Source organism: Copadichromis virginalis, unplaced genomic scaffold, assembly GCF_057382275.1.
Source record: "Copadichromis virginalis isolate Kocher_CV1m ecotype Utaka unplaced genomic scaffold, C_Virginalis_male_GT1.1 unmapped_scaffold_1, whole genome shotgun sequence".
NCBI classification, from domain to species: Eukaryota; Metazoa; Chordata; class Actinopteri; order Cichliformes; family Cichlidae; genus Copadichromis; species Copadichromis virginalis.
This window is the reverse complement of record NW_028188589.1, coordinates 7,625,403-7,639,457: the sequence shown is the minus strand read 5'-3', so window position 1 is coordinate 7,639,457 and position 14,055 is coordinate 7,625,403. Positions and strand designations below refer to the sequence as shown.

The 14,055-nt window shown below is 42.4% G+C and overlaps 1 protein-coding gene across 1 annotated transcript; it reads right to left on the bottom strand.

The window, feature by feature from the left end:
* Positions 1–3,227: 3,227 nt before the first annotated feature.
* On the bottom strand, positions 3,228–12,539 carry LOC146679716 (protein NLRC3-like). The gene is made up of 2 exons (XM_085450419.1): positions 12,390–12,539; positions 3,228–5,127 (listed from the first exon to the last, which is right to left on the bottom strand). The coding sequence occupies exons 1-2, from the start codon at positions 12,537–12,539 to the stop codon at positions 3,340–3,342; spliced, it is 1,938 nt and encodes a 645-aa protein (XP_085306545.1). The 3' UTR covers positions 3,228–3,339.
* Between the last annotated feature and the right edge of the window lie 1,516 nt (positions 12,540–14,055).

The window sequence follows — 14,055 nt, the reverse complement described above, 5'->3', positions numbered from 1 at the left end:
TTGACAAACTGAACGGTTTGTATTACAGTCTAGTCCAACTTAACTGAATGCAACCATCTGGTACAATTATAGCTATTCTGAACTATGCAATTTATGAAAACTATGCAGCCCCTTCAGCAACTGAAGAATTTGAAAGTAAATTTAAAAAAATATATAATTTTACATTAAATAAAAAAGTTTCAAACTTAATTAAAATTAAACATGTCTTAAATTAAAATAAGTAAACTGTCATGTTTATTGCTGCCAAAAAAAAAGTTAAACACATTTGGACAGTGAAGGAATGTCAGGATTGTTGCTCAGAAAAAGGATCAACATGCTCTGAAGTCAACATGCTCTGACTCCAGAGCATGTTGACTTCAGAGAAAAAATTGTTTGTAACAAAATATCGATTTCTGCTGTCCCTGTATCGATACATTATTAGCAAACAAAATATCACGATACTACACAGTATCGATTTTTTCCCCCACCCCTAATTAATAGTGGAGCTAACTTTAACAGGTGAAACTGATTTGACCTATAAGGCTACTGCAGTTACTTCTTATCAGGTTTAGTAGGGAAGACATCTGGATGAGGTAGTTAGTAGTATGTAGTTAGTACCGGGCGACTCCCCTCCCCCACATCGGCACCAGAACCCTGTATTATCTACAGGGTAAGACTGCCTGTTTTATCAAACTATGGCCATTACTACTGTGATCATTTGCAGCCCAGTGTGCCGCTCTCTCTGCTGGGATGAACCACTGGAGCTCACCCAGTCATCCCTTTCTTTCTCTCAAGAAGAAGTGAAATAAATATATTTATTATGTTACGAGTCTAATATTCTTTAAATCAAACTGTAATGAATAAATCAAGCAAGAAGATTTGGTGGCTCCACGTGTTGTAGAAGAAAAGATAAACATCTCATTTTGAGAAATCAGCCTTTAAAATTAAGTACTGTGAATAAAAAAAACAAACAGCGAGCCAATCAGCAGTCGCCAATATCCTCCTAATTTCATTCACAAAGAAATCAAATATATATATATTATGGGCCCAAAGGAGCCTAAATCTTTAAATTAGGCAGTACGTGAAGTATTTTTTTAAATAAACAAAGACATGACTATAACAACTTTTAGTAATTCAGAGTCCAATTATCCACTCAAATGTGAATAAAAGTTCACTTGACAGCTGTAAAAGTTACCTGTTTATACAATAATATAAGTCACATTTCAAATGATCATCTGTGGAAAAGTTTGAATCCTGACCTGAGAGTTTCCACTGCACACTGTGAACTCTTTAGTCCAGCGGACAGAAGCTTCACTCCTGAATCCTGCAGGTCAGAGTTACTCAGGTCCAGCTCTCTCAGACTGGAGGACTGGGAGCTGAGGACTGAGGACAGAGCTTCACAGCTTCTCTCTGACAGGTTACAGCCACTCAGTCTGAAAAATAAAAGACAATCTATAAAACAAGTACTCATGTAGAGTTTGTTAATACATTTCACAACATTAAATGTTGACTTTCTATTTTTAAAGGAAACATAAACATACTAAGATACAACATCATATGTATGAACTTTAATTAATAATTCTAAAAACTAAATGTTTTCTGATCTGACCTCAGAGTATTCAGTTTACAGTTTAAACGTTGTAGTCCAGCAGACAGAAGCTTCACTCCTGAATCCTGCAGCTTTCTGATACTCAGGTCCAGCTCTGTCAGACTAGAGGACTGCGAGCTGAGAACTGAGGACAGAGCTTCACAGTTTTCCTCTGAGAGTTCACAGATGTTAAGTCTGAAGATAAAAACATGAATAAAGATTGTTGTTAAAGTGTAATCAAGGTGCAATAGCTTATTGTCTTGTGCTGAGCAGGTTAGTAAAACTTCTGTTTAACTTTGAAATGAATAAAAATGCTATGAAACAAGGATAACTGGATAAAGACATAAACAAAAACAAACATCAAACACATAAACAAACAGAACTAAACATAATACAAATTGATCTGACCTCAGAACATTCAGTTTGGCATGTGGACTCTCCACTGCAGCAGACAGAAGCTTTACTGCTGAAGCCTTCAGGCTGTTGGTACTCAGGTCCAGCTCTCTCAGACTACAGGACTGGGAGCTGACCACTGACAACAGATTTTCACAGCCTTTCTCTGAGACGTTACAGCTGCTCAGTCTGTGAGAGAAAGGAAAAAAACAAAAACAAAAAAAAACCAAACAATATATGTGATCAAATTAAATTTGTTTATATGTTGAACCCTTTTTTTATTTAATTTATTTAAACCTATGAGACTATGAGTGCTACCAGTCCAGTGCACATGATTGGTACCTTGATGGTACCTTGCTCAGGGGTACCACAAGGTAACTATTCGGTGGATTCGACCCCTGACCTTATGATCATGGGGCGACCACTCTGCCTACTGAGCTAATAATTCTGTGTACACTGTCATACAATATTAACTAAAACAATTATTTTAGAAAATTTTAGTAATTCAATAATCATGCTCATTACCTGTGTATTGTGAATAACACTTGATTTTAAACACTAGCTGTATAAAACTCTTCCTGTTAAAGGTGTGTATAAAGGAGATGAGCTGAAATGCAGACTTCATGGAGAATGTTTGCTGTCAGCATATATCAAAGACAAAGCAGAGATCCATCCAGTCTCTTCCACTAAGCCCACAGAGGGACAGACAACCACTCTCACTCACACCTGCATGAAGTTTGGATCACCAGGTAACCTAACTGCATGTCTGTGGACAGTGGGAAGAAACTGTAGAGGACCCAGAGTGAACCCACTGTAATTCTGTGATAACACTGGTTATGGAAGCCTTACAGTTACATATGGTTACTGACAAGAAACACGACCTTAGAGGCAATTTCAGTAATGAAGACCGAGTTTCTCCCTCCATACAGGATGAAAACATGACAGCACAGCAGAGATTTATATTTAAAAAGGGAGGGTGTGCACTGAAAGTGAGATACAAACTTGAACTTAAATTATGAACATCAGAAAAAGATGTAGGTGAAGTCTGGCAGGTGAAGTTTGTGCTTTAGAATAAAACAACCAAACTCCTGGAGTTGGAGACAAATGAACAAGCTGAGGATAATAAACCTGTCAGAGGGGCTGAAGCATCAGAGCTCATGTTCTTATAGGCTGGGTCTGGATTGTCCTTTGATAAGAGTTACAGAACAAAGTGTGTTTTAGAAATGCTGGAGTGAAACATTAAAACTACCATATATTTACTGAGTGACTGATGATCATTTAATTTACTATTTTAAAAAAATGTTACAGTGCTCTTTGAACTCAGCATTTCTGATTTATTTCCCATGATTTTAACAATGAAGCGATGACAACATGTTTACTCACAGAGCTTTGTTGGAGGCTTTGACCACTGGCAGCATTCTCAGAAGAGCCTCCTCTGAAGCAGAGTATTTCTTGAAGTCAAACTCATCCAGATCTTCTTCTGATGACAGTAAGATGAAGGTCAGAGCTGAGCACTGAGCAGGAGACAGTTTATCTGTGGAGAGACTTCCTGAAGTCCTGTATTGTTGGATCTCCTCCACTAGAGAACGATCATTCAGTTCATTCAGACAGTGGATCAGATTGATGCTTTTCTCTGCAGACAGATTCTCACTGAGCTTCTTCTTGATGTACTGGACTGTTTCCTGATTGGTCAGTGAGCTACTTCCTGTCTGTGTCATCAGGGCTCGTAGGAGAGTCTGATTGGTCTGCAGGGAAAGACCCAGGAGGAAGCGGAGGAACAAGTCCAGGTGTCCATTTGGACTCTGTAAGGCCTTGTTCACAGCACTCTGATAAAGATGTATTTTCTCTGGAAATGGTTTAAACCACAGCATAAACTGGAAAGGCCACCAAGAGCCTCTTGTTTGTTGTTGTTCCAGCAGATTGAGTCCAGAGTTGATGAAGGTCAGATGGACATGAAGAGCAGCCAGAAACTCCTGAACACTCAGATGGATGAAGCAGAACACCTTGTCCTGGTACAGTCCTCTCTCCTCTTTAAAGATCTGTGTGAACACTCCTGAGTACACTGAGGCTGCTCTGATATCGATGCCACACTCTGTCAGGTCTGATTCATAGAAGATCAGGTTTCCTTTCTGCAGCTGAACAAAAGCCAGTTTTCCCAGAGACTCCATCATCTTCCTGCTCTCTGGACTCCAGTGTGGATCTGTCTCTGCTCCTCCATCAAACTTGACCTTCTTCACTTTGGCCTGAACCACCAGGAAGTGGATGTACATCTCAGTCAGGGTCTTGGGCAGCTGTCCTCCCTCTCTGGTTTCCAGCACATCCTCCAGAACTGTAGCAGTGATCCAGCAGAAGACTGGGATGTGACACATGATGTGGAGGCTTCGTGATGTCTTGATGTGGGAGATGATGCTGCTGGCCTGCTCCTCATCTCTGAATCTCTTCCTGAAGTACTCCTCCTTCTGTGGGTCAGTGAACCCTCTGACCTCTGTCACCATGCCAACACAGACAGGAGGGATCTGATTGGCTGCTGCAGGTCGTGTGGTTATCCAGAGGCGAGCAGAGGGAAGCAGTTTCCCCCTGATGAGGTTTATCAGCAGCACATCCACTGAGGTGGACTTTCTAGGGTCAGTTAGGATTGTAGTTTTGTGGAAGTCCAGAGGAAGTCGACACTCATCCAGACCATCAAAGATGAACACAACCTGGAAGTCTTCAAAGCTGCAGATTCCTGCTTCTTTGGTTTCAGTAAAGAAGCGATGAACAAGTCCCACCAAGCTGAACTTTTCCTCTTTCAGCACATTCAGCTCTCTGAAAGTGAATGGAAATATGAACTGGATGTCCTGGTTGGCTTTGTCTTCAGCCCAGTCCAGGCTGTATTTCTGTGTTAAGACTGTTTTCCCAATGCCAGCCACTCCCTTTGTCAGCACTGTTCTGATTGGTTCATCTCTTCCAGGTGAGGCTTTAAAGATGTCTTCTTGTCTGATGGTTGTTTCTGGTCTGTCTGGTTTCCTGGATGCTGTTTCAATCTGTCTGACCTCATGTTCATCATTGACCTCTGCAGTCCCTCCCTCTGTGATGTAGAGCTCTGTGTAGATCTGATTCAGGAGGGTTGGGTTTCCTGCTTTAGCGATGCCCTCAAACACACACTGGAACAACTTCTTCAGCTTAGACTTAAGTTTACGATGACAAACAGCAGCTGGAAGTTCTGAATAATAATAATAAAAATACAACTTTAACAATCACATTTTACAAAATGCTGATGACAATTTCTGACCCACTGAGAAATGACTGAACACACTGGTGTCACAAGTGTCTCATTTATCCAGCAGCTTAAATCTTTAGATAAATCCTCTTACGTCTCTGCAGACGGTCAGCCAGCTCCTCCTGCTTCATTCTCCTCAGGAAGTCCACTGTGATCTTCACAAATGCCTCTCTGCTGTTTCTCCTCTGCTCATCATCCTCCCTCTGAAACTCCAAGCACTGGGGCTTATTTGGATTCAGAGCCTTCTGGATCTTCTTCAGCTCGTTCTTCACAAAAGTGATGATGTTGTCCTCCAGCAGCTGGAACAGAATACTTTATGAATGACCCACCACTCTGAACTTTAGTCCACACAACATCCACTTCTTTACGATCAAGGGGCATATCATCCACGACCTCTTCACCAATTATAGGTTTGACTTTATCTGATTAACTGAGACTTTGTCCACAACTCCATGATCCCAAAACGTTGATGCTGTTCATATGAATGCAGCGATTTCAGTGGGAGAAACATTTCACTGGTGTTCAGAGCTGAACTACCAACAGGTTGATGATCAAAGCCAGAAACTTGGAGATGTTTCAGGTGACTGAGTTGATCGTACAGACAACTGGTCTTAAAGGTTCACTCTGTTTACGCATACAGATCAGTATTTAAGGTTTGACTCTCATCATCCACTGGGGCACAAACTGGGCGTCATCAGGACACTACAACACAGAACAAACACCATCCCCACAGACACAGCAGCCAGCGAAGCAGAAGAACTTCACATCAAGAAGGTCCTGAGTAAATGTGAACGCTGGTTTGAGGGCGGAGTCAAGGAGGCCATTTATGTGAAAAGGAAAGACCATCTCTGAATGGAGGAGGGGCCCAAGGGTACAACTGTCACCATCTTACATGCTGTGATTGCAGCCATTCCCCAGCTCTCTGTGAACTGGACTCATGACCATTGATCAACAACCATTGATCAATGGTCCTGACAATATGCGTACCAATGATCAATGAACTGACCTCCCAGCCCATTGTTCCTTCAGTGGGCTGGTTTCAGTCATACAAATGTCCTGTTTATGAGATTGAAACCTGCAGTCAGCTGAGACTGAAGAAGTCACCTGATGATGATGAAACGTTTCTCCCACTGAAAACATCCAGATGAACAGAATCAAGCTTTTTGGGATTTACGTACCTGGATGATTGAGCATCAAGACACAACTCTGTGACTTTTCTCAGATGAATAAATCCTCTCCTCCAGCTTTGTTTACATCTACCAGCCCTGTGGCGCTGCCCAGGGAAATAATCTATGTGAGAGGTGGAAAGTCATACAGGTGTCTGCTCCTGCCTTCAGTTATTTTATCTACTGTGTGTCAACTGGCTGAACCTACTGCAACTGTCTACTGTCTCCCTAAACTCAACAATGACTTAGTGATCTATCCATTCTCTGACCAAAGACATCCTGCTGCAGGAGGTTAACATAGCAGCCAATGATGATCCCACTCACTGTGAACAACACATTTGGACCTGATTTGCTGCTCTGGTTTACACGTGAACTTCCACTGCTGCTGTCACCAACTTGAGAGGCTCTACAGAAAAACTGGACTTGTCCATAAAAATCATAAACTACATTATAAGGACAGCATTGCTCAATCAACTCTAATTACTACTGACATGTTATCTCTTCTAACTAAGGTACAGACACTCAAACTTGCTGCTTTCAGTGAGAAGTCAAATGTCTGAATATGAGCTGGAAGCCGCTGAGAGTCCTCCTCCTTCCCGTGGGGTTTACTTTCTCTACTACTTTCACTATAAACACGCCCCTTTCATGCACCTGCAGAGGGCCACCAGCAGATGGAGCTGTCTTAAACAAATCCACTTGGATAGTTAGCTGTAGATGACTTTATCAGTATGATTGTAGGACTTTGAGTTATTCTTTAGATTTATTTAAACTCTTATATTGTGCACAAGTGTTGAGCGACCCATAATTTCTCTGTACTTTTCATAAGAGCAGCCAGACTTTCAGCTAGTTTTTGTTTTTTAAGAGCTCAAAGTTATTGAAGAAACAGTTATTCAGCTTCATTCCCACTGATCTCGACTACAAACTGTTTCACTTTGGTTTCTGTTTAAAGCCTCGATGTTTAAAACGTTTCCCTGTGATCACATTTGCACCGTCTGATTTCAAAGTTTGTTTCTTTTGGTCATTTAGTCCACAGAGTCCTTGGTGTTCTGAAAGGGACCTATAAATAAATGCATTATTATTAATAATAAAGTAGTTGTTGTACATGTACAGACCATAAATATGGAGTCCAGCTGTGTTTGATGCTGCTGGGCAGACTGACCACTGGGAACCTCTGAGCTCTGCTGCTCCACTCTGTGGAGGAACCATGAAGGATTAGATCAACACAGGATAAAGATCCAGGAGTTTCTGCTCAAATAACTTCATCTGAATCAAGTCTGTCAAGTTTTAAACTCTCAGATTGTGAACATATCAGTAATTTTCAGTCTGTTTTCATGGACGTCCTTTCAGTGGTGATGTCAGGGATGATTTTGAAGAAGCTCATCAAACTGAACCATCAGCAGATCACTGCTCCAAAACCAGAACATGATCCGAGTCTCCCTCCACCACCAGAACACCAGCTTTACTAACGTGGTAGATCAGTGTAGTACAGATCAATAACTGATGAGTCATTTGATCAAAATCACTGAGTGCTTCACGTCTGACCCTCTGATGCTTCTGTAGACATTTTGCATATTTAATGAATGTCTGACAGTTTTACATTCATTCTATGAACACAGTGGAAATGTTGTGTTATAGTCTCCATGTTGTTTCCAGCATCATAAATTCTTAAGTTCAGAAAATTAGATTCTTTCTTCACAGCTGAAAAACAACAACATTTATTCTCTATTGAAATCTGCATCGTCCACTCCAAAGGTCACAATCTGAAGGTAACATCTGGTTTTGTTCCCTGTGGTTAACTCTGAGCATCAGTATGGTGGGATTTATCCACTACATCCACACCACTGTGGTTCAGTGTTGTCCTGATGGAGTAACAGCAGCCAGTATGATCCAGGCTTTAGCTGCTGGGTCTCTGTGTGACCTCTCAGACTGTTTAACAGATCAGACACAAAGAGAATCAGAGCAGCTCTGTTCTTTAAAGACAAACATGAACCCACTCAGGTCACACTTTCCCCACAGATATGAGCATCACTGTCCTCAAACAGCAAATGACCAAGTCGAACATTTGGATCTTTTCTCTTTCATTGTTTTCTTTTTAATGAATCTTTGTAACAATCTGAGGATGTTTCAGGTCATATTTATCCAGGAAACACAAACATGTAAAGGAGTCATCACAGCTCTCTGACCTCGTTGCTCCAGGTTCACCACTGAACTCTGGAGGGAAATCTTTGGACTGGTCACTCCTCACAGACGGACAGCTGGACCCTGCAGACTGTGACCTCTGACCTCTGCAGACACAAACATGATTGAAGCAGCTGTGATCACACAGACTGCAGATAATGCAGCTGTTTCCTGTCAGTAACATCCTCTTAGATTAGAGTTCAGCTTTTTACAGGAAAACTGGACAAAACTGATTTTTGTTACAAACTCATTTTCATTTCCTCTCAGCTCACAAACACAGTCAGACAATCAACCAGAGTCAACACTGATTATAATGTCAGTGCAGAATTATTTCTGTTACTCAGTGAGTTCAGCTCTCTGACCTCGTTGCTCCAGGTTCACCACTGAAGGCTGGATTTAGACCTTTGGACCGGTCACTCCTCACAGACGGACAGCTGGACCCTGCAGACTCTGCTCTGTCCTCCTCTTCCTCCATCATCATCTTCAGTCAGTCTGAGAGGTAAACCACAAACACTCAGTGAGTTCACATTAACAGGAGGAACTGAGTTACAGTCGCTGACCTCTGACCCGTCATGTGACCATGAAACCAGGTCAATATGTCTGTAGGTTCAGTCATCCAGGTCATGTGATCTAAGGAGCTTGGAGAGAAAAGAGACGTCTTTAAGTTTCTGGAAGACGTTTCATCTGAGAAGCTTCTTCAGCTCTAAAACCAAACGGTGGAGAGTCCCAGATATTTAAACCTGAGAGGGAAAGAAAGCATGTCGCTGACCCACCACTGATGTTATTTCAAGGAGGAAACTGAGAGCCTTTGCACCAGGAGCACAAACATCAGCTCCAGCAATGATCCACTGATGTGTTTTTATTCCATGTATGAATGTTGTTATTGACAGAGATGACGTTTGTGTGTCAGTGATGCAGTGACTGTTGTTGTTACCTGTACAGGCTGGTTAGACTCTATGAAACAGATCATACAGATCTCTGCATGTTAGAAGAGACTATTAAAGGTCATGAATGAGACAAAGGCAGGGAGGCGTCCTTTACAGCTAAACAGCAGAGTGAGAGAACAGCCAGCACCTCTACATTTATCACATTATACAGCACATGTATGATACTGACAGGGATGAGAAGAATTTAGTGATTCTGATCCCATCATTGATATTACTTATTGATTCTCAGTAGCTCTGCTCTGACAGTCACCACCATCACTGAGCAGCATATCAAAGACATTTGTGCACATTAACTGCATGTTGTGGCTCAAATGTTTGTGCATGTTGGAGGCATTTCCTCTTTGTTGTGATCAGTGTTGGTCATTACTCAAAACAGTCATTATTACACATATTACACAGAACACTTTGATTAAAAGTAATGGAGTACGTTACTTCATTACTCCTCATAACATTACTTTGATGTTAAAATGAACAAATGAGCATGTAACAACATGAAGCTGAGGTACAGCCCCACACACCAACACAGATCCTGATGAGGTCACGTGATGTTTCTCTGAGTGTTTATGAACACAAATCAAAGATGAAACAGCACAAAGACACTTCAAAGTGATTCTACTGTAGAAACATGAACAGGTAGAAACCTGCAGCCTGACTGCTCATCACTTTGTTACCTGTTCAAGTTCAGCAGCAGCAGCTCACTTTATCACGGTGCTGGTCTGGGGTCAGTGTTTACTCAGCTTTAACTCACTCTGGGTTCTTGGCTAGCCTAGCTTTAGCTTAGCGTTAGCATGCTGTGTGCTAGCTTAGCGTCAGAGCTCTGCAGGTGTCTCGTGTGTAAATATTAATCACAGTGACAGTAAAGGAGGTAAAGGGCTGTGACGTCATCACGTACGCTGCGTCCTCTGTGGGCTCTGAGTGAACTCAAAGTACAAACTACAAGTACACAAACACGAACGTAGCTCAGAGTGGCGGACACACTCGGCCTCGTTGGTCCAGCTGTGAGTCCGTTACCGTGAACTATGGAGCGGCAGATTTGTGCTGAACTAAGCTGCACACAGCTGATGTTAGCCAGGAAACATTACACACTGACTTTAATGGAGAGACCGGAAATACAAACACACACAGTTTGTTGTGTGAAGAAATCAAACACGAGCTGAACAAACAGTAAAGTTCCTAAAGACAAACTGTTAAAGGAGGAAACAAAGCAAACTTACAGTTTCTTCACACACCAACAACAAGCTCCACTCCACACCTGGACACTAAACACGGACACACAGGTGAGCTGCTTCCTGGAAGGAGGCGGGGCTCCACCTGAAACTCAGCACAGGTGGGAGGGGCTCAGCTCTGTGTGTGCTGATGTGTTAACTTTAAAAATATGCCGTCTGACTGCTCAGACTGAGTCAGAGTAAAGTTCACATGCTGACGTGTGGAGACATGAAACCTTGTTGTAGCTGCAGGTGTGAACACACTGATCCCAGATCAGCTCTGCTGTATTTGTAACATGAACATTTCTGCTGCAAAGCTTCAAATGTTCAGCATGTTTCTCTGTTTCCAGTCTATAGATCCAGTCACACTTTCTACCTTCACCTGTGCAGTAAAGACTGAGAGCAGAGCTGAAACCAAGCGTCCAATCAGTGAGCAGCATCAACACCTGAGCTTCATTCAGACTCTGTTATTGAAGATGTTGTTGGTACAAAGTTCATCTGCTGCTCACATGAATCCATGAAAGATTTATTTCACTGATGTTTCTTCAAAGCTCATTTCAACCTGTTGAAGTCATGAATGAAAGTGCAGACTGAGAGTGGATCACATGATGTTTGAGGTGTGTCATGTGACATGTTCAGTATTGTCACACATGTCTAGATTGTCCCTGATATCATAACTGCTCAAACACTGATGATTATATTTGAAGAATTATTCCTGATGGCAGCAAAGTTTGAATGGAGCTCTCTGTCTGTGCTGATTTGTCGCCCTCTGGAGGTCAAAGCACAAACTGCATGATGTCACTGTAACCACCACAGTGACAGGAAGTGTTTTTATGACTGAAACACTGAAATGATGCTAACGGCTGTCGTTAGGCTCACTGACAGCAGTGCTGATGTGTTCATGTCAAACACTGGCTCAGGTCAGACTCCTTCATCCTTCTCCAGCGTGAGGCCGCCCTCAGACCCACAGGAGCTCTGACCTTTGACCTCCTGACCCTAACCATTTTAGTCTTGTTGCATCTTTAAATGCAAATCCATCCAAACTGTAGCCGAGCAAAAGAAGCTGGAAGTTGTTCTATGAATGATGTTGTTGAAGGAGCTTGGAAAGAAAAGCGTCTGGACTTCTTTAAGTTGCTTGAAGAGGGACATGGACGTCTTAACGCCCACTCACATCCTGGGACATTTGATCACAGGAAATCACATGATGGGGTGGGGCTAGATCTCACAATGGGTTCACCCAAAACCTTGGCTGATTGAGACCCGTTCTCACACCGTGGCTCGTGTGATTAGGTAGAGGATCAACAGGGGCTCCGTGTCCCTGAATTTAAACTGAATCTAAACACACCGTGCACAATGCCAAGTTAGATAATGGTTAAAAGAACAAGATAAGAATAAATCAAAAGATAAAATAAGGATAAGAAATAACTTAAAAAAATAAAATAAAAAGATAAATAACTGCAAATAAGTACAAATAAGTAACTGAAGACACGTGTGGTCTGCAGATGTCGATGTACATGGATGTACATGGAGTTTAATGTGCAAAATGAACTTAGTGTGCAAAGTGACCTGATGTGCAAACTGCAGTTTGAGGTCGGTCAGCTGTTCAGGAGTCTGATAGCAGTGGGGAAGATGGAGTTGTTGAGTCTGGATGTTCTACATTTCACACTTCTGAACCTTCGTCTCGAGGGCAGAGGTGTGTCTCTCCTCTGGACTCTGTGATGGTAGCTGCTCTGCAGAGAGGGCAGCGGGGTCCTGATGATCTTCTCCACAGTTGTTATCACTCTCTGCAGGCGTTTGCGGTTTGCAGTAGTGCTGCCGTACCATGCAGTGATGCAGCTGTCAGGCTGCTCTCCACAGTGCAGCTGTAGAACCTGCTGAGGATCTTGGCCAACATACCAAATTTCCTCAGCCTCCTCAGGAAATACAGCAGCTGCTGAGCCTTCTTGAGCAGCTGTGTGAGTTTGAGTCCCTCACTGACTCAAACTCCTTCAGTGACACTTGCAGCCTTGCAGATTAGTTTGCTGATCCTGATGCATCTCTGGAGCTGATGCTGTCCCCCAGCAGACAACAACAACATAGATGCTCTCACTAGTCCACTTTACCCTCTAATCACATCTCTGACATCTGCAGGTTGCTCCATAGAGACTCTTGTGCAATGCCAGGTGTTTGTGTTTGTCTGTAGGTACACATTAGATATGACCATAGACGCACACACACAAGTGAACACAGCAGCACAGATGGTTTCCACCTGCTTCCCTCTTTCTTCACACGACTGTGAGGATGATGAAGAGGTTTCAGGACGAGGTGGTCAGCAAGCACAGGATAAAGCAGGGCCATGAAACTCTCTGGTGCAGCAGATGTTTAATCAGACTCAGCTTTAGGCTTCTTTTCCCACCTGGCAGCAAAGTAACAGCTTCACTAATGTGAACAGTCACAATGTTAAACGTTTCTATATCTTCATATATTTTTATCTGTTGATGCTGCAGAATAAAGTCTGTTAACAGAGTGCAGGATGTGTAGAGCAGGTCCAGCTCTCCCTTTACTGTGTCCACTTTCATCAGCCCCTGTGAAGTGACACAGAGTGCATGTGTGTCTGTCAGCTGTTGTTTGTTGTGAAGGATGGAACAAATGAACACACACTTTTAGAGAAATCTGAAAAAGCAACACGTGCTTGGGCTCCTTCTGTGCTCGTCTTCATTAATGCTGATCTTTCTTTCCTGTTTGTTCTTTGGCACAAGCTTCAGTCTTTTCTCCCAGGGCTCCTTCACACTTAGAAACACACCTACATTCATTTATACACAAACATCATGAAACAAAGGCTTTGTAAAAGAGGACATGAGATCCTCTCTGAACAGCACATTCATATCAAACACAGGACTGAACAGGATATACTGAGTCTGTGCTGTTTTCATTGTTACTTGCTGAGTATTTTTCCAGTGTTTGAAATGTGACTCAAGTCTGATTCTTCTACTGTGTGTGAACTCTAAGCAGCTGCATTAAACAGCTGCTTTTCAAACCAGGCTCAATCCTATGACTCTGTGAATGTAAACTTTTGTCACCTGCATGAATAACAATCCTTGATCTAGTCAGGACTGCAGTGCTCCTGTGATCCCAGCTTATAGATGGAGGCTAGCATGAGAGGCTCAGCAGCTAAAGCAGCACACCTGGGTCTCCCAGCCTATTAAAAGCAGCCCTTTGCTTCACCTGCTTCACTAAACATTATTATTATTATTTAAGCAGAGTGGTGTGATTCATGTAGGCATTGCTGTGTGACAGGAGGACTTTTCTTGAAACAGCTCGTGTGACGTGAGCTGACGTAAAAACAGTGATGTTAGCTTGA